Genomic DNA, 20,513 nt, shown 5'->3' on the forward strand with positions numbered 1-20,513 from the left:
TCTATAAGACGCACCACAGAAATTCACCAAAGATCCTTGGAAAATGCCTTTCAAGTCAACAACCATCTCCATCTAGAAGTGATTTGGAGATGCCGGTGTTGGACTGAGGTGTTTAAAGTTGAAAATCTCACAACACCAGTTTATAGTCCAACAGGTTTATTTGGAAGCACTAGCTTCATACTCCACAACCACCTGATGAAGGAGCAGCGCTCCAAAAGCTAGTGCTTCAACATATACCTGTTGGACTCTAATCTGGTATTGTGTAATGTTTAACCCCATCTAGAAGGACCAGGACAACAGATACTTGGGAACACAACCTTTTGCAAATAACTTCCTAGCCACTCACCATCTTGACTTGGAAACCTATTGCTGTTCCTTCAGTGTTGCTGGGTCCATGTCCTGGAATTTACCTCCCTAAAGGCATTGTGGGTCACTGTACAGTGTGTGGACCACAGCAGTTGAAGAAGGCAGGCCACCACCATCTTTTCAAGGGGAACTAAATGCTGGCTAGCCAGTGATGCCCATGTACCACGAGTAATGTTTAATAAATGATCGAAACAGAGGGTTTGAATCTGCAACCTAAAGAAAACACTAGAAAAGAGAGATAGATGGAGGGCACTGTTTCGGTCCTTACTTGAGGACAGAGAAAGTGATATACTGACACTGAATTGGAAACAGAGTTTAGAATTAAACACTTGTAGTGTTTAACTCAGTGCATAAATCGAAACTCGATTAAAGATTGGCTCTTGACATATACTTCACCAACACATCAATAGGATGTTAAGAAAGCATGAGGAACACTGGATTTCACCACGTTAATGGCGGCTGTAGCTCCCACAATCCTATGCGGTCCAGAAATTACTATCTGCCGGCAGTGCGGATGCATGCAGTAATGGAGGTGCTGGTGCGCATGTGTGAGATCGACATAAGGCCCCGCCTCTCATTGTTTTGATGGACGGGGATTCGACCTTTGGTCAACCCTGGAGGACCGGAAGGAGATTGGTCCTCCTGCCAATCAGAGCCCCGCCCCCCATGCTGCTCTTTTTCTGAATGAAGAATAAGCTTTATCCCAGCCTTCTTCTGTCCAACATTTGTGAGCACAATGCTCTGTTTTCTCACCCTCCCCTTCCTTTTCCATTTTTTTCTCTCCCTGGGGTTTAACTGTTGGTTTGCAGGAGCTGGAGGGAAAGCAAGTCAATCCGGAGAAGCGGATAGACGCTGGAAAATGTTGGTCCAGATCTGTGTGACAGGCTGTGTTTCCTCAACTTGACACATTTAATTGTCTCTTGATCTGCCATAAGGACAGATGCAAGTATACTGAATCTATATGAGAAATAAAGTGCTGGCCAGGAGTCAGATTCCCACTGAGGGCTGTTTGTGAGAGCATTTTGATTTGATTTAATTTGATTTATTGCCACGTGTACCACGTTCAGTTGGTAGAGTTGTGGATTGTGTGCAGGGCTGTTGTAGGTTGCAATGAGACATTGACAAGATGCATAACTGGGCTGATAAGTGGCAGATGGAGATCAACCTGGAAAAGTGTGAAGTCATTCACTGTGAAAGGTCAAATTTGAATGCAGAATACAGAGTTAAAGGCAGAATTCTTGGCAGGATGGAGGAACAGAGGGATGTATGGACCCATGTCCACAAATCCCTCAAAATTGCCACCCAAGTTGATAGGGTTGTTAAGAAGGTGTATGTTGTGTTTGCTTTCATTAGCGAGATATTGAGTTTAAGAGGTGCAAGGTTATGTTGCAGCTCCATAGAATCCTGGTGAGACCACACTTGGAATAATGTGTTCCATTCTGGTCGCCTCATTATTGGAAAGATGTGGAAACTTAAAAAAGGTGCAGAGGAGACTTACTTGCATGCTGCCTGGGCTGGAGGGTTGAGGCAGCCAAGGCTTTTCTCACTGGAGTGAAGAAGAATGAGACATGACTTGATAGAGGTGTGCAAGATATTGGGGATGGGGGGTGTGTGGCGGTGCAGTGCCATCAGGTAGAGGGCTACTTCAAGGGCAGCAAGGGCTTATCTGCTGCATGTCATGGGCTTTGGGAAGGGAGGGGACTGGGAGTGATAGATGAATGATACCGCCTACCTGACATAGCAGCTCCCAGTCCAGGATAACAGCAACCAGGGGTAGGCTTTGTGGGCACAGTTAAAATAGGTGCCATTGTAAGTTCGGAGATGGAGTGTCTGGGTCCCTGTCCAGCTGGTGAGGAAGGTGGTATTCTGGGTGATCCTGTCAGTTTAAAATGCTGCCATCTGCAGCAGATCAGCGTGTGTGGGAGTTAGGAGCAGGGAGTCAATGCACTGGCTGCAGCCAGCCTCCCATCTGGGTGGCTGTGTGTGTTTCAAACAGATGGATCCCGCAGGTGGCCCGTGTGGGCTGGTGTCAGCAATGGTCAGGGCTGGGGGCTCATGGGAGGGGTTGTAGGCCGGGTAAAACCACTCTTTCAATTTGTCCAGGTGGTAACCAGCAGACCTCCAGCAGGCTGGGCTCTTGTCTCCATATTTGGTCGTTGCAGTGCTGTTTAGAGTGTGGTAACCTCCAGGGACCTGTCTGATTCCAGCCACCATTCCGCCTTGTCAGAGATGTTGAAAGGGATTGGGGCTAAGGGAATGCCCCCATGAGAGTGGACAGGGACCCTAGTGCAGACCCAACAGTGGGTCTGGTTGAATCTCTGGGCATACTGATGGGCCATTCTCAGGAAGGTGTTAGCCCACAAGTCACGCCGGATTATTAAATATCTCGCGCTTTGTCCCTGTTTACCAGCAAGTCACAGTGTGATGGTCAGGCCGAGGGTGCTGATGCTGAGGCGAGCAGCTGGATCCATCCTCGGTGGGTGGAGTAGTGTCTTCTTCTCTCTCTGGTCCGTGTTCATTGGGTTGTGGAGCCCTCTTGCAGCGGGTGGCATATGTCCATTTGAGCCGTCCTTCCAGTTTCACAGCTGTTCAAGTTGTCAGCAGGATGAGGTACGGGCCTTTCCAACTCGGGAAGAGGGAGTCCTTTTCGAGTGATGTTATCATGATGTAGTCCCTGAGTTGGAACGGATGAATGGGCACTGATTGGGATGTGGGCAATGCAGCCCTGACCTGATCATGCGTAACACTAATGCTCCTGCTAAGGGCCTGGACACACTGCAGGGTCTCTTGTGTCAGTATCTGTGGAGAGTTTAGGAGGCCTGGTATTGGTGGGCATAGGTCACCCCATAAGCATCTCAAAACGGGTGAGCCCAGTCATGTGGTTTGCCTGCACAGGTATAGTATACAGGGCAAGTGGCAAGGCGTCTGGCCTGGTCAGTCCTGTGTCCTGGGTGATCTTGGTCAGTGTGGTTTTAAGGGTGCTATTCATCCGCTCGACCATTCCTGATGACTGAGGTTGGTAGGGGATGTGGTGTCGCCACGGTATCCCTAGTGCCTCGCTAATGCTAGTCGTGAGCCAAGCAGTGAAGTGAGTCCCCCTGTCAATCTCTATGCTACCCGGAACTCCAAATCTGGGACTGACATCCTTTAGGAGGCATTATACTACCGTGTGTGCGTTGTCCTTTTCTTGTGGGAAATGCTTCCACGCATTTGGAGAACAACTCTATGATGACCAGGATGTACTTGTAACCCTGTTTTTGGGGCATGTGTGTGAAGTTAACCTGTAAGAGGCTGAACGGTCCTTCAGGAACTGACAGATGGTCATACTTGGCAACTGGCTTCCTGCATTGTTCTGCAGGCAGATGAGGCACTGTGATAGCAGGGCTTGAGCAGCAGCAGTGAATCCTGGTGCAAACCAGGACTGAATCAGTATGCATCATACCTTCTTGCCAGTGTGGTCAATGCCGTGGGCTGCTAGGGCCAGTGTGCGCTATTGGACAAATGATGTGGCCATCAGGGTGTATTAGCAGGTTAAGGGAAGGAGATTGTGTGGCCCCAGTGTGGGCCCAACTGTCCTTTCCCTGCTGTGGAGAAGTTTCTTGAGTAGCTCGCACTGCCTCCATGGGCTCAGGGAATACTAGGGTCTTTGCTATTCTGGGATCCTGCAGGATGTAGATGGTGGGGTGCAGTGCGACTTCCGGGCTGCTGTGTCAGCTGAGGCATTCCGGAGGGTGACCGGGTCAGTGGCAGAGGTATGGGCACGGCATTTGATAATTGCTAGGGCTGAGGGTAACAGGACTGCTTCCAGGTGGTCAGATATCAATGCAGCGTGTTGTAGTGGCCTCCCTGCTGAAATGATGAAGTCTGCCTGTTTCCAGAATGTGCCGAAATCGTGAATGACTCCGAAGGCATATCTGGAGTCAGGATCAATGTTTGCTGTGTGTCCTTTAGCAATGACACAAGCCCTAGTGAGCACAAACAGCACCGTAGCTTGTGCAGATGTGCCCCATCTGGTAGTGCAGCTAACTCTAGGACTGAGAAAGGAGTGCAGATGGCATACCCTGCCGGTGTGCAGTGGTCTGAGGGCCTGAAGGAGGAGCCATCTGTATCGAGTATGAGGTCAGGGTTGTCTAGAGGTGTTTCAGAGCGGTCAAGGTGCGGGGTGACGACCTGCTGGACAAGGTCTAAACAATCGTGGTCATCCGTAATGGTGGTCAGAGTTAGTGGGAGTAGGGTGGCGGGGTTCGGGGCAGGGGCACATTGTAGGGACAGGTTGGCTTTAGGTAGTAAAGTGACCCCACAGCCAGTTCTCTGTATGGCAATGGAATGTTGCTGCTGGAAATCGAGTAATATGGTTACAATGATGTTAATTGGAAAACAGTTATCAGAGGAATGTCCTAATTCTCTACACAAAGCAACATTCTGACAGTATCGATGGATCATTTCTCTTTGCAGGGAGGTGCTAATGTCTCCTCTGAAGTGGTGAGTTGCTTCCATTATCCTGTCCTGGGAGTAGTGCTCCTGCTGGTGCCTCTCTGTCTGACCTGTCCTTTGTGTGGCTTTGGTGTTGCTGGGTTGTGAAGCTGCCCTCGGGGCTTTGGGATAGCGGTGGTGCTCTGTCTTTGTTAGTGGGTGCTTAAAGTGTACAGGTATTCCATTGTCTGCGAGTCCTGCCTAGTTTCACTTGTCAGCCTGCTTGGTCCCTGCTGAGGCATTCTGGGTGTTTTGGTACAGTTTGGCCAATTGTGGGCCTATTGTGGGTTGCCAGGGTGGCAGAACTTTTCTCACATACAATTACCAGGAATATTTGGAATCCTGAGAAGGATTCAAGTGAATTCTAGAGAGATGTTGCATGCCTTGGACTATTCCCAAAAGTGAATGAACTATCAAGATTCATGTAGATATTCGTGGGAACTCTTGCAGGGATGTAAAGAAACATAGATTTACAATTTAAGGCTATACATCCCATTCTGCTAAATTAATCCAGTTAATTGGTAATTTTTAGATGTTTCAAAATGTGAAAAATTAACGAAGAGTTCTCTCAGTTAATCACTGGGTATTCAAATGTCTCTTCAGAATTAAAGATCATAACAAAACTGGGTGTCATTGTGGGATGTTGAATCTGTAGTATGTGTTTGGTAAAATTTGGATGAACAATATTTCAAAGTGAATTTTATCATGTTAAGCACTAACACTTTCTGGAGAGGACAGATTTGCCCTTGTGTGTTTTGCAACACTTATCCAAGCTTAGTTCTCTCGACTAAGCAGACAGGTTGATGCTAGAGTTGAGAGCTGTGGCAAAACGTCAGAAATAATGTAGGCAGGAACACAACAATTAGGGTTAGAAAGTTAGCCAAAACAATAAAAACAGGTAGGAAAGTTTTGTCAGCTTTTCTTAAAAAACGTTAACAAGTAAGTGTTGGTTCTGCAGAAAATGAGTCTAGGGATTCAGTAACGGAGGATAAAGAGATGGCAGATGAATTGGAAAGAGCTTGAATTTGACTTCACTCGAGAGGATAAAAGTAACACCCTGGAACTAGCTGTAAATCAGGAATTGAAAGGAGGGAGGAACTGAAAAAATTACAATTACTAGGGAAGTAGTACTGAGTAAATTGTTGGAACTACGAGCTGACAAGTCTGATTTCATCCTCGACACTGAAAGACAAACTAGCCAATGAAATATTTAATGTATTGGTTTTAATTTTCCAAATCTCATTAGTTTCAGGGTCGTTTCTTTAGATTAGAAAAGTCCTTTCGTAAGACCGAGAATAGGAAACTGCAGACCGTTTAACTTAACATATGTCGTAGGGAAAATGTTCAAAGCTATTATTAAAGATATTATGATAGGGCACTTGTATAAGTTCAAGGTAATCAGGCAGCGTAAATGTGTTTTTGTCAATGAGAAATAATGTTGTAATAATTTTTTTGAAGAACGGCCTCTCCGCATTGCGACTGAGCTGATGAATCTCCAGTGCCGACAGGGAATGGAATCCCTTCCCTCAGTGTCGACATTTCCACAACTTCTCCGCAGTTCTGGTGACTTTTTGACTCTGACTCTGTGTTTCAAATGAACAATTGAAAGTGTGATCACACTCCGGAAACGTGTACAGTCACTCCCTCCTGCGAATAGTGTAATGTTTCTTCAGTCTGTGTAACTGGTTAAAGCTCTGCCCAGTCAGCTCACGGGGAGACTGTCTCAACAAGGGGAAAAGACCTACAAAAGTTGAGCAGCGAGACAAAATGCAAAAGCAATAAAATGTCGAACCACAGGGGAAAAATTATTGTGACTCTACTCCTTTTCTTCTTTTTGGCATTTGGACACTTAAAATCTGTCAGCAAGACCAGCATCTTAAAAGAACATACTGCGCATGTTTTCTGGTGTCAGCAAAACACCAGATATGCTCATCGCAGTCCGCCAAAATAGGCACGCGATCTTCTTTTGATTGGCCAATAGGAAGTACTGGAGGACCGGAAGGAGTCTAGTCCTCCCGCCAATCAGAGTCACCCCATTGTCTGAATGCGGAAGTTTGACCATGAGCTTCTGAAGCTGCTGCTGTTTCTCTGAAAGAAGATCGAGCTTCACCCCAGAACCCCACTTCCTTCCTCTGTCCAATATCTGTGAGTACAGGTCACTGTTTTCTCGCCGCCTTTTCCATTTTTTAAAAAAATTCAGGGTTTCAATTGACTTGCAGCAACTTAAAGGAAAGGGAATGAATCGGGGTGGAAACAGACTCTGGAAACGTTGCTGCACGTCTGTGTCGCAATTGACGAAATAGACAGGCAGGAGGCTGGAAGAACAGAACAAGCCTGGTAACATCAGGAGGTGGAGAAGTCGACGTTTCACGTGTAACCCTTCTTCAGGATTGGGGATGGGTGTAGCGGTGTCCTGGGGGCTGGGTGGTGAAGTGGGGATAGGTGAAGACAGGTGGAGGGTCCGACTTGGTGGGTCAATGGGAGGAATAAATCTGGTTGATGACAGGGAGGAGTAGAAATGAGGGGGAGGGGCTGAGAAGGGAGTCGAGGGGGATGGGAAGTGAGATTATTTGAGACTGGAGAACTCAATGTTGAGTCCTCTGGGCTGGAGGCTGCCCAGACGGAGGATGAGGTGTTGTTACTTCAATTTGCTGTTTGGTTCATTGTGGCAATGGAGGAGGCCTAAGATAGTCTTTTCAGAAAGGGAGTGGGAAGGGGAATTAAAATGTGTGGTGACTGGGAGGTCCCGTCAACCTCTGTGAACCTGTCTGCGAAGCTTGGCAAACCGTTCCCAACTTTATGCTCGGTCTCCCCAATGTAGAGAAGATCACAATTGGAAAATACGTGAGAAATAGAATACAACAATGTGAAGTTGTAGCCTTTACTGTGGGGGGAAAAAGCAGAAAGGAATTGTATTATTTAAATGGTGATATACTGAGACGTGGAGAAAGTGAGATCTGCAGATGCTGGAGATTAAAGTCAGTAAGTGTGGCGCTGGAAAAGCACAGCAGGCCAGACAGCATCCGAGAGGCAGGATAGTCGATGTTTTGGGCCCAAGGGAATAGGGAATGATATGTGGATGTAGAAAGGGGGCTCAGTGTCTTTCTACACCAGTCACTGCCAGTTGTCAGACAGGTGCAGCAAGCAATCAGCAAAGCAAGTGGTATATTAACAAGAGGAATTGAGTGGGGATGTCTTCCTGCAGTTAGGGGTCATTGAATATATTCAAGGCTGAGTTCATCTGATTTTTTGAGCAACAATGAAGTGGATGTTTATGGGGGAAAGCAAGAAAATGTTTTTAAGACCAGTAGAGAACAGTTACAGTCACACAGCACATGAACAGATCTTCCAGTCCAACTAGTCCGTGCTGACTGTATTCATAAACTAATCTAGTCCTACTTGCCAGTGTTTGGCCCATATCCCTCCGAACCTTTCCTATTCATGTACTTAACCAAATGTCTTTTAAAAGTAACTATACCGGCATCCACCTTCCTCTGGACATTCATCCCACACATGAACCACGTATTTTTTTTAAAAAAGTTGCCCCTCAAATCTTTTCAAAACCTTTCTCCTCTCACTTTTCACAATTTGCTGCGTAATCCTGAAACTCCCACCTGCGGGAAATGACAGCTGCCATTCACCTCATGTATACCTCTCATGATTTTATAAACCTCTGTACGGTCACCTCTCAACTTCCTGTGCTCCAGTGAAGAAAGTCCCAGCTTATCCACCTAGATTTTGGTAGATTCATATCCAGTTATGGTCTGTTCAATGCTGGTCCAGGTTCAAAAGACCAATTGGCCAACTCCTGCTCCCAATTCTCACGCTCTGTGTCCAAAGTTAAAAATCATACAGCACAGGGTTATAGTCCGACAGGTTTATTTGGGAGCACTAGCTTTTAGAGCGCTGCTCCTTCATCAAATGGTTGTGGAGAATAAGATTGTAAGACACAGAATTTATAGCAAAGGTTTACAGTGTGATGTAACTGAAATTATATTAAAAAAGAGCTGGATTGTTTGTTAAGTCTCTCATCTTTGAGAACTGAAACCAACATGGTCATTCTTTCATATGTGAATAGCAAAATTTTTTTTTAAAAGTTACATTCCCAATTGGTGTCACATCGTCCCAGATAATGTATTGAAGGTGTGAGTTTCCCTGTGTGAGGCTGTCTGTACCACAATGGTCAGACTGATTCTAATTTTAAAAAATGGATTAACAGAATCTTACCTGGATTCATACAGTTTTGTGTCCAGGACAGCAAGAGACCATCAGATATAGGAGCAGAAATTAGGCCTTTTGGCCCATTGGGTCTGCTCATACCATTCGATTGTGGCTATTAAGTTTCTTATCTGCGTTCTCCTGCTTTTTCCCCATAACCCTTGATCCCCTTGATACTCAAGGACCTATCCATCTCAGTCTTAAATATCCTCAGTGGCCTGGCCTCCACAGCCTTCTGTGGCAGTTAATTCCATAGATTCATTACTCTCTGGTTGAAGACATTTCTCCTTATGTTCAATGTAAAGGGTCATCCCTTTACTCTAAGACTGTGCCTTGAGCCTTAGTCTCTCCTCCCAATGGAAAGATCTTCCCAACGTCCACTCTGTCCAGGCCGTTCAGTATTCCGTATGTTTCAATTAGATCTCCCCTGAGTATAGGCCTGTTAATCAGCATCACCTAGACCCTTCAGGATGAGATACAACAGGGATTAGGCTCAACAAAGTGAGAAGGGAAGGAGAGTGTGTGGGATGGAGACTTTTAGCTTTGAGGGAATAAGAGAGGAAGCAGAATTGACAATAAATTAGAATTGATTGGATGGACCAGTGGGCTGAGGAGTGGCAGATGGAGTTTAATTTAGAGAAATGTGAGGTTTTGCATTTTGGTCAAGCAATCCAGACAGGACTGGTACAGTGAAGGGGAGTGTTGCCAGAACAAAGAGACCTCGGAGTGCAGGTTCATAGCTCCTTGAAAGTGGAGTCGCAGGTAGACAGGATAGTGAAGAAGGTGTTTGGTATGCTTTCCTTTATTGGTCAGAGCATTGAGTATAGGCATTGGGAAGTCATGTTGTGGCTGTACGTTGGTTAGGCCTCTTTTGGAATAGTACGTCCAGTTCTGGTCTCCCTGCTTGAGGAAAGAACTTTCAAACTTTGAGAGGGGTCGGAAAAGATTTACAAGGCTGTTGTGAGGCTTGGAGGGTTTGAACTACAGGGAAAGGCTGATTAGGTCAGGGATATTTTTCCCGGAGCATCAGAGGCTGAGGGCAGCCTTATAGAGGTTTATAACAGGCATGGATAGGATGCATATCCAAGGTCTTTTCCCCAGGGTCAGGGAGGCCAAAACTAGAGGGCATATGTTTGAGGTGAGAGGGGAATGATTTGAATGGGACCTGAGGAGCAATTGTTTTCACGCAGAGGGTGGTGCATGTATGGAATGAACTGCCAGAGGAAGTGGTGAGGCTGATATAATTATATTTAAAATGCACCTAGTTGGATACATGAACAGGAACCATAAGAGCCACATGCTGGCAAATGGGACTAGATTAATTTTGGATATCTGTTTGGCACAGACGAGTTTGACCAAAGGGTCTGTTTCCGTTCTGTGTGACTCTAATTGTCTTGGTGAAAGCAGAAGTGTGATTGTGAAGACTGAACTTTCAAAGCAGCTTTCGTGATTAGATTAGATTACTTACAGTGTGGAAACAGGCCCTTTGGCCCAACAAGTCCGCATCGACCCGCCGAAGTGCACGCAACCAGACCCGTTCCCCTGCACCTAGCACTATGGGCAATTTAGCATTTTGAATTCACCTAACCTGCACATTTTTGGACTGTGGGAGGAAACCGGAGCACCTGGAGGAAACCCACGCAGACATGGGGAGAATATGCAAACTCCACACAGTCAGTCACCTGAGGCGGGAATTGAATCTGGGTCTCTGGCGCTGTGAGGCAGCAGTGCTGCCCACTGTGCCACCATGCCACCCATAGATGTTTCATAGATGTTTTGCTCTTCCTAGGAGCAGAAGAAATCTTGCATTTGTGAGAGAGCAACTGAGTGAGTGTGGACATTTGGGATTTTGGTGGAAAGTGGGAATTCATTGCACTGTGGGGATCAAGCCCTCCCTATCCAGTCATTTCAGCTGGTGGATGAGACTCAGCAGTTCATGCAGGCAGTCAATCCAGGTAATATTTTTAAAATTCCTGCTTTGGAAATAGAACCAGTCTGACTCCAGATTGGGATACTGACAAACTCTAGCCTCATCCCTTTAATGCATTGTCTGAGCTGAGATGTCACCTTTTGTTATAAAGCCTTATGTTAGCTTGAGAGGGTGCCTTACAGGAAGTTCTGGGATTTACATATTAATGATACCTGTAATCCATTGTAAAAGATGAAAGACTTAACAATCCAGGTTTGTTCAATATATCATTTCAGTGGCAGGACACAAACATCTTTCCATAAATTCTGTTCCTTATGGTCTTATTCGCCACAACCACCTGATGAAGGAGCAGTGGGATGATGCTTTCAATTTTGTGAACTAACAAAAGAAAAGGGTGTTCCACAGAAAGTAGAATAGCTTGTTCTGAATTTCTACCCTGCACTGACAGTGATGACTTTTGTAATCTCTTTTTACAGAGTATTTGAAGATCTGAAGATGCAAGTCTCAATGAACAGATGAAGGCCTGATGCCTGAAACGTTGACTCTCCTGCTTCTCATGCTGCCTGACCCACTGTGCTTTTACAGCGCAACACTTTTTGACACTGACTCTCCCGCGTCTGCAGTCCTTATTTTCACGTCAATATCTGACAGTCACTCAATTGATCAGGACAGCCACGATTTTTCACTATAATTCTGTGAGAAGGAGCAAACCTTTTTGGTTCCTGTTTGAGTAAGTTTTCATTATCAGTGGGCCTGGATGAGAGACCCAACTGTTGCTGCCCACTGAATGTGGAGCCTGAAACTGTTATACGGCCTGGAAAGAGGAATTCCCAGCAGTGAGGGGAAGTACATGCGTTTGATTGTAGCTGAAGCTTCGGACATGGAGAAACCGTGGAAGTGTGATAACTGTGGGAAAGGCTTCCGTACTCCGTCTGACCTGGAGATTCATCAGCGCGTCCACACAGGGGAGAGGCCGTTCTCCTGTCCTAAGTGCGGGAAGGGCTTTACCCAGGTCTCTGCCCTGCTTAGGCACCAGCGGATCCACACGGGGGAGAGGCCTTTCAGTTGCCCCGAGTGTGGGAAGGCCTTCAGCAATTCCTCCACCTTGCAGACCCACCGACGAGTCCATACGGGAGAAGGGCCCTTCAGCTGTCCCGAGTGTGGGAAGGCCTTCAGCTATTCCTACCACCTGCTGAGGCACCAGCGGGTCCACACTGGGGAGAGGCCTTTCAGCTGCCCCGAGTGCGGGAAGGCCTTCAGCAATTCCTCCACCTTGCTGACCCACCGGCGAATCCATACGGGAGAGAGGCCCTTCAGTTGTCCTGAGTGCGGGAAGGCCTTCAGCAATTCCTCCACCTTGCTGACCCACCGGCGAGTCCATACAGGAGAAGGGCCCTTCAACTGTCCCGAGTGTGGGAAGGCCTTCAGCTATTCCTCCCACCTGCTGAGGCACCAGCGGATCCACACGGGGGAGAGGCCTTTCAGTTGCCCCAAGTGTGGGAAGGCCTTCAGCAATTCCTTCACCTTGCTGACCCACCGGCGAGTCCATACGGGAGAGAGGCCCTTCAGTTGTCCTGAGTGCGGGATGGCCTTCAGCTATTCCTCCGCCCTGCTGAGGCACCAGCGGGTCCACACAGGGGTGAAGCCCTTCAGCTGTCCCAAGTGTGGGAAGGCCTTCACCCGCTCCTCCAACCTCCGGAACCACCAGCGACTTCATGTGCCATTGCAGGGAGACTGACAGCGAGTGCCATTATCGACTGGACTATCAACCCAGTTCTGGGATCTGTTGGGTTTGAATCTCACTGCGGCAGATGGTGGAATTGGAATTCGGTCAGAATCTAATGATGAAACCATTTTCTGGTGTTGGGTGGGGGAGAAAACCCTAATCTGATTCACTCACGCCCTTTTTAGGGAAGGAAACTGCCGTCGTGGGAAAGGGTTCACTCCACACCGCCCCCGTTCCCGGCCCCACGGGTTAAGGTTGTACCAAGGATCCAATTACCAGGAATAAAGAGTGCTGACCAAGAGTAAAGAAAGTGGGGTGGGATGGGGTGGAGGGAGGGGGAGTGTGTGCGCTTTGACCTTGAGTTGTTTAAAAAGCAGCTGCTTTCTCTCCCCCTTTTTGCTGGGGGAGGGGGGGGGGGGGGGGGGGGAGATCTGAAGCTGTAACAAAATTGGGTCACAATAAAGATTACCTGAACTTACTGTCAGGCTCAGACTCTCATTGAAAGCTTTGAGCTCCAGATGGTCTCTGTTTTAAAGCTGCTCATTTCTTCCAGCCTCCTGCACTAAATTTCTAATGTCGTGTAGCAGATGGAGCAGCGAATGATTTGCTCATATCGTTAGAACTTGTAAATTTTTAAGGAGTACCGGTACTGCATAGTTTCATCAACATTGTAAAGGTTACTGGCAACACTGGGCGGTTTGCGCTGTGTTCACTAGTAACTCTTATCTTTAAAATTTGAGAATAGCTAAAATTATATATTCCGAAACATCATTGAAGTCTCAACGCATTTCAATTTTTAAAAAGAGCTGCTGAAATCTTTCTGAAACTTGCACTGGAATATGTGCAGTTAGGCCACAGCTCAGGACAGGCTGGAAGGGGCGAATGACCTATTCCTCATTTTGTGAAATTGGTTTCGACTAAGTAGACGTAGAGTCCTAGAGTTGTAGAGCCGGAAACAAACCCCTCAGTCCATATCTTAAATGAATCTAGTGACCCATTTGCCTGCATTTGGCCTATGTTCATCTGTACCCTTCCTATTCATATCCCCTTCCAGATGCCTTTTAAATGTTGTAATTGTACCAGTCTCCACCACTTCTGCTGGCAGTACATTCCATACACGCACCACCCCCTGCGTGAAAATATTGCCCCTCAGGTCCCTTTCCCCACTCACCTTCAACCTATGCCCCTTCAGTGCTGGACTCCCCTACCTGGGGAAAGACCTTGGACGTTCACCCTATCCATGCCCCTTACAAATGTCTATAATTTTGAGGAGGAGAAAATGAGGACTGCATATACTAGACATCATTTTCCACCCCCCCCCCGACTTTATCCAAGTCCCATGCCTTCAACTCAGCACCACCCTCCTGACCTGTCCATCAACTTTTCAATCTATCAGCTCCACCCACTTCTCCAACCTATCCATCGCCAAACCGTTACTACCCGATGCCTGGAGGAGGAACGCCTCATATTCTGCCTTGCGACCCTGCAACCACACAGGATAAATTGTGGATTTCAACAGTTTCCTTACCTCCCCCACTTTATCCCAGTCCCAAGCCTCCAACTCTGCACTGCCCTTCTGACATGTCCATCATTTTTCCTATCTATCTGCACCATAACCCCCTCCGAACTATCATCTTGCCCCCCTCCTCCCCTCCCCCACCACCATCTCACACATACACACACCTTCATGTACCTATGGCATTCTCAGCTACCTTCTCCCCCAACCCCACCCACTTCCCATTTATCTCTCAGCACCCCCGCCCACAAACTTCGTTCCTGATGAAGGGCTGATGCCAAAACGTCAATTCGTCTGCTCCATGGCTGCTGCCTGACCTGATATGGTTTTCCAGCACCCCACACTCTCGGCATAATTTTAAGGTAATTGGAGGAAGGTTTCGGGGAGATGTCAGAATAGGTTCTTACTCAGATAGTGGTGGCTATGTGAAATGCTCTGTCAACAGTGGTAGTAGAGTCAGATATATTAGGGACATTTAATCGACTCTTGGATAGGTACATGAAAGTTAGTACAATAAGTGGTATGTAGGTCAGTCTGATTTTAGACTAGGATAAAGGGCCGGTACTGTGCTATGTATCTAAGTGGAGTCAAAAGTTTTGTTTTATCAGCAGTACAGTCAGATCTGAGCAAACGAGGACATGCAGGTCATACTGCGCTTAGACAGAGTGAGGCGTACAGGGTTACAGCTGCACAGGAGGTGCACAGAAGCAAGGTCAACATTAGATTTCAAATTGGAGAGCTCCATTCAGCAGGCTAATAATGGCAGGGAAGAAACTATTCTTGAACCTGTTGGTGCGTGTGTTCAAGCTTCTGTATCTTCTGCCCGACAGAAGATGGTGTGAGAGATCATTCCCAGGATGGGAGGGGTCTTTGAGGTTGGCAGCCTTTCCACGACAACGAGAAGTGTAGATGGATTCCATGGATGGTAGGTTGGCTTCCGTGATGGACCGTGCTGTGCACACAACCTTCTGTAGTTTCTTCTGGTCCTGGGCAGAGCAGTTGCCGTAGCAGGGCAAGATGCACCCAGATTCAATACTTTCTGTATTGAAAGGCTTCGGAAATGTGAAACAGAAAGGGATTGGGGAATCCCAGCTCAGGGGGAGGATTGTACCATTCATTCGGGGTGGTGTGGAAAGGATCGTACCATTGAGACTTTAGAGGATTGTACCATTAATGGCTGTGGGGGAGTAAAGGATTATACCATTCAGAGGGGGACGATTGCATCATTCGAAGGTGGAGGGGCAAAAGGAAAGGGGAGGATTGTACCATTCACATCACGGGGTGTGGATTGTACCATTCACAGGGAGAATTATTGATTTTTATATTTCAGAATTTCCAGGATACAGGACATATGCCAATTTTACCTCCCAGAAATCGACTGAAACTAGGTACACTAAAAAAATCCAGCAGGAAGATTATCAGTTAAAAAGGTCTAGTTTCGGTCATAGCAGTTATAGCCTTCTAGAGTCACACCGCACAGAAACAGACACTTCAGTTCAACTCATCCATGCCGACCAGATGTTCCAATCTGACCCAGTCCCAAGTTCCAGCATTTGCTCCATATTCCTCTAAATCCGAACTATTCATCTAGACACCTTTTAAATGTTGTAATTGTACCCACCTCCACCACTACCTCTGGCTGCTCATTCCATACACGCTCTACCTTCTGCGTGAAAACGTTGCCCCTTAGTTCCTTTTAAATCTTTCCCCCTCTCATCTGAAACTTATGCCTTCTAGTTTTGGACTCCTCCACCTTGGGGGAAAAGACCTTGGCTATTCGCCCTATCCGTGATTTTCATGATTTTATAAACCCCTCAGGTCACCTCTCAGCCACCTCCACTCCAGGGAGAACAGCCCCAGCCTAGTCAACCTCTCTCTGTAGCTCAAATCCTCCAACCCTGGCAACATCTTTGTAAATCTTTTCTGAACCCTTTCAAGTTTCACAACATCATTCCAAGAGGAAGGATGCCAGAATTGTACACTTATTCCAAAAGTGGCCGAAACATTCTCCTGTACAGCCACAACATGACCTCTCAAATCCTATACTCAATACTCTGACCAATAAAAAAAAAGTATATCAAACACCTTCTTCACTATCCTATCTACCTGCAACTCCACTTTCAAAGAGCTGTGAACCTGCACTCCAAGGTCTCTTTGTTCAACAACTCTCCCTTGAGCCTTACCATTAAGTGTAGATGTGCTGCTCTGATTTGTTTTTCCAAAATGCAGCACCTCGCATTCATCAAAATTAAACTCCATCTGCCACTCCTCAGCCCATTGGTACATCTGATCAAGATCCCATTGTAATCTGAAGTAACCTTCCTCGTTGTTCACTACACTTCCAATTTTGGTGTCATCAGCAAACCTACTAACTACACATCCTATGTTCACATCCAAGTCATTTGCATAAAAAATACAAAAAGTAGTGGACCTAGCACCGATCGTTGTGGTTCTCCACTGGTCATAAGCCTCCAGTTTAAAAAATAAACCTCCACCACCACCTTCTAACTTTGAGCCAGTTCTGTATCCAAATGTCTAGTTCTCTCTGTATTCCATAAGATCTAACCTTGCTAACATGTCTCCCTCGGGGAACCTTGTCAAACACCTTACTGAAGTCCATATAGATCACATCCATTGTTGCCCTCATCAATCTTCTTTGTAACTTCTTCAAAGCACTCAATCAAGTTTGTGAGACATGATTTCCCATGCACAAAGCCATGCCGCCTATCCCTAATCAGTCCTTGCCTTTCCAAATATGTGTAAATCCTGTCTCTCAGGTTTCACTCCAACAACCTGCCCACCACCGATGTCAGGTTCCCTGGCTTTTCCTTATCAACATTCTTAAATAGTGGTACCAACGTTAACCAACCTCCAGTTTTCCGACACCTCTCGTGTGACTATCAATGATACAAATATTTTAGCAAGGGGCCCAACAATCACTTCCCGTAGCCTCCCACAGAGTTCTCGGGTACGTCTGATCAGGTCCTGGAGATTTATCCATCTTCATGTTTCAAGATATCCAGCACCACTTCCTCTGTAATATGGACATTTTTCAAGATGTTATAATCTATTTCCCTACATTTTATATTTTTTATGTCCTTCTTCAGAGTAAACATTGATGCAAAATACTCGCTTTGTATCTCCCCATCTCCTGTAGTTCCACACATTGACTGCCTTGCTCATCTTTGGTGTGCCCTATTCTCTCCCTAGTGGCCCTTTTGTCCTTAATGTATTTGTAAAAACCCTTTGGGTTCTCCTTAACCCTATTTGTCAAAGTTATCTCATATCCAGTTTTTGTCCTCCTGACTTCCCTTTTAAGTATACTCATACTACCTTTATACTCTTCTAAGGATTCACACAATGTATCCTGTCTATACCTGACATATGCTTCCTTCTTTTTCTTCACCAAATACTCAATTTCTCCAGTCATCCAACATTCCCTACACCTACCAGACATTCCTTTCACCCTAACAGGAATATACTGTCTCTGGACTCTCTTTATCTCATTTCTGAAGGCTTCCCATTTTCCAGCCGTCTCTTTACCTGCAAACATCTGCCACCAAACAACTTTGGAAAGTTCTTGCCTATTACGTTAAAATGAGACATTCGCCAATTTAGAATTTCAACTTTTAGATCTGGTCTATCCTTTTCCATCACTATTTTAAAATTAATGTAATTATGGTCGCTGGCTCCAAAGTGCACCCCCACTGACACCTCAGTCAGCTGTCCTGCCTTATTTCCCAAGAGTAGGTCAAGTTTTGCACCTTCTCCATAGGTATATCCATATACTAAATCAGAAATCTTTATTGAACACGCTTAACAAATTCGTCCCCATCTAAACCCTTAAACCTAGGGCAGTCCTGTTGGAAAGTTAAATCCCCTACCATAACCATATAAGGGGAAATGAGTTGAAAACTGGGCACAATCCTCCAGGTGCAGTTTCAGCAATGCTATGTTTGGTTGCAGCAACACTTCCTTCCCTTTATGTTCCAATCCTTTTGCGATAAGAGCAAATGCTGCATTCATTTACTTTATTATCTACTGTACCTGCATGCTAGTTTTCTGTGACTCATTAATGAGGATACCCAGATCTCTCTGCACCAGATCATCCCAAACCCTCTATTAGAAAAAAGGTTGCTTTGCTGTGTTTTTTTTGACCAAAATGCATGACCTCACACTTATCCACCTTAAACTCCATATGCCACATTTTGACCCACTCTCCTAACCTATCTAGATCCATTTGAAAGGTTTGTATTTCCTCATTGCAACTTACCATCCTGTCTATTTATGTGTCATCCACAAATTTGGCAAATGAGCCTTTTATCCCTGTATCCATGTCACTAATGTAGATTGTAAATAGCTGGGGTCCAAGGACCCAACCCTGTGCACCTCACTAGTTACATCTTGCCATCCAGAAAAAAAGTCATCAATTCAGACTGTCTGTCTTCTGCCCATCAGCCAGTCACCTATCCAAGCTGATAAATCACCCCATGTCCCACATGATCTAACCTTGCGAATTAATGCTTTGAGTGGCACTTTAGCAAATGCCTTCTGAAAAGCCAGATATATTACATCTACATGATCCCTATTATCCACTTGTTACATCTATGAAGAACTTTGTTAAATCTGATTTGCCCATCATAAAACCATGCTGACTCTGATAGATAGAGTTTTGACTTTTCAAACGTCCTGATATTGCTTCCTTGATAATTGACGCTAACACCTTCCCAACAACAGATGTTAAACTAACTGGTCTGCAGATTTTCACATATTGCCTGTCTCCCTTTCTGAATACAGGCATTACATTAGCATTTATCCAATCCAAAAGGAACCATAATATCCTAAGATATAGGAGCGGAAACGAAGCCATTCAATCATGGCTGAAACGTTTCTAACTCCATTCTCCCGCTTTCTCCCCAGGTCCTTTGATCACCTCGACAATCAAGGACCTGCCTATCTCTGTATTAAATGTGAGAGTTGGAGTAATGATTCAAGATGTGCATAAGTATAAGGGGCAAGAAGGTGACCAAAAGAAAATGGCCGATGTATGAAATTGACTAACTTAGCTATAGCAGCAGCACTAACACATAGTAGATGGCTGAAGTAGTAAACAAGTTGCAGCTGTTTCGAAGCAAGACCACAAGGTCAGCAGAAGTCAGAAAACAAGCAGCTAGATAGATAGCAGAATAATGAAACCCCTTGACAGATAACAAACCAGACGATGGGCGACCTTACACATAGCAAAAACAAGTCCAGACAGCAAAACCACAAGGCCGAAAACGAACCTCGTGACTGATAACGAGGGACAAACGTTGAGAAACAACTTGAGGTGGACAATGGGTGGTTGTCAGCTGCCTGGGAAGATTGTAAACACTTGAGGGGGAAATGTGTCCAGCTGCACTTGCAAGATTGGGGTAAACAAGTAATGGAAAAGTACCGGTTGCTCGAGATTGAGAATCACCTGACTCAACAGGGGGTGGAGTTTAAGGGTATATCAGGGGATGCTTTGTAACGATCAGGGTCCCTTTCTTTGAGGGGTACCCAACTCTGCAGACTTGCTAATTGCTAATAAACTTTGTTTTCCTGAATTTGTCTTGAGCTGACTTTTTACGTCTAACATTAATAAACTCAATGAATCTTTCTCATGTCCAGGGAATTTGGGAATATTGTAACTAATGAATCCACAATCTCCGCCGTCACTTCCTTTAGTACCCTAGGAGGGTAGGCCATCAGGCCCAGGGGATTTGTTTGCCCTCAATCCTAATAGTGTACCTATCGACGTTGATTGTTTTAAGTTCGAGCTTTTGACTTGCTCGTTCCAATACGAACGGTCCTGCTGTCCTCCACCGTGAAAACTGAGGAAAAGTATTGATTTAGCAGCTCTGCCATTTCAGTGTTCCCCTTATTAACTCACCTGGTTCATCTTCCAAGGAACCAACATTTACTTTAGCGACTCTGTTCCCTTTGACATACCAATAGAAGCTTTTGATATTTTATGCGAGGCTTCTTTCGTAATTTACCTTACCTATTTCTATTCATTTTTTAAAATCCCTTTGTTTGTGTCTGGAAGTTTCCCGATGTTTCAGCTTTCCAAAGGTCTGGAGTAACATTCCTGAACAGGCTGGAAATTAAAAAGAAACCCACCTTTCAGGAGGCTGGGGGCGGGGAAAACCAACCCCCATTGTCCCCTATTGGTCGGAGGGCTCCCCAACCACGCCCCCTCGATTGGTGACGACGTTGTCTGGACCACGCCCCCTGCGTGTTGGCGCATGTGCAGTGTAGGT

General features: G+C 45.8%; 1 protein-coding gene across 2 annotated transcripts; it reads left to right on the plus strand.

Annotated features, from left to right (window-relative positions):
* The first annotated feature begins 6,892 nt into the window (after window positions 1-6,892).
* LOC132808547 (zinc finger protein 239-like) lies at window positions 6,893-13,025 on the plus strand. Of its 2 annotated transcripts, XM_060822167.1 has the most exons (3): window positions 6,893-6,984; window positions 10,847-11,012; window positions 11,464-13,025. In XM_060822167.1, the coding sequence occupies exon 3, from the start codon at window positions 11,775-11,777 to the stop codon at window positions 12,723-12,725; it is 951 nt and encodes a 316-aa protein (XP_060678150.1). In that variant the 5' UTR covers window positions 6,893-6,984; window positions 10,847-11,012; window positions 11,464-11,774; the 3' UTR covers window positions 12,726-13,025. The 2 variants fall into 2 exon arrangements, with proteins under 2 accessions (XP_060678150.1, XP_060678149.1); XM_060822166.1 differs by lacking the exon at window positions 10,847-11,012.
* The last annotated feature ends 7,488 nt before the right edge of the window (window positions 13,026-20,513 follow it).

The sequence above is a fragment of the Hemiscyllium ocellatum genome (genome assembly GCF_020745735.1).
Source record: "Hemiscyllium ocellatum isolate sHemOce1 chromosome 27 unlocalized genomic scaffold, sHemOce1.pat.X.cur. SUPER_27_unloc_7, whole genome shotgun sequence".
Classification (NCBI taxonomy): Eukaryota; Metazoa; Chordata; class Chondrichthyes; order Orectolobiformes; family Hemiscylliidae; genus Hemiscyllium; species Hemiscyllium ocellatum.

Excerpts from the sequence above, each read along its gene's own strand:
- LOC132808547 (XM_060822167.1), top strand. The coding sequence starts at position 11,775 with ATGTGGAGCCTGAAACTGTTATACGGCCTGGAAAGAGGAATTCCCAGC.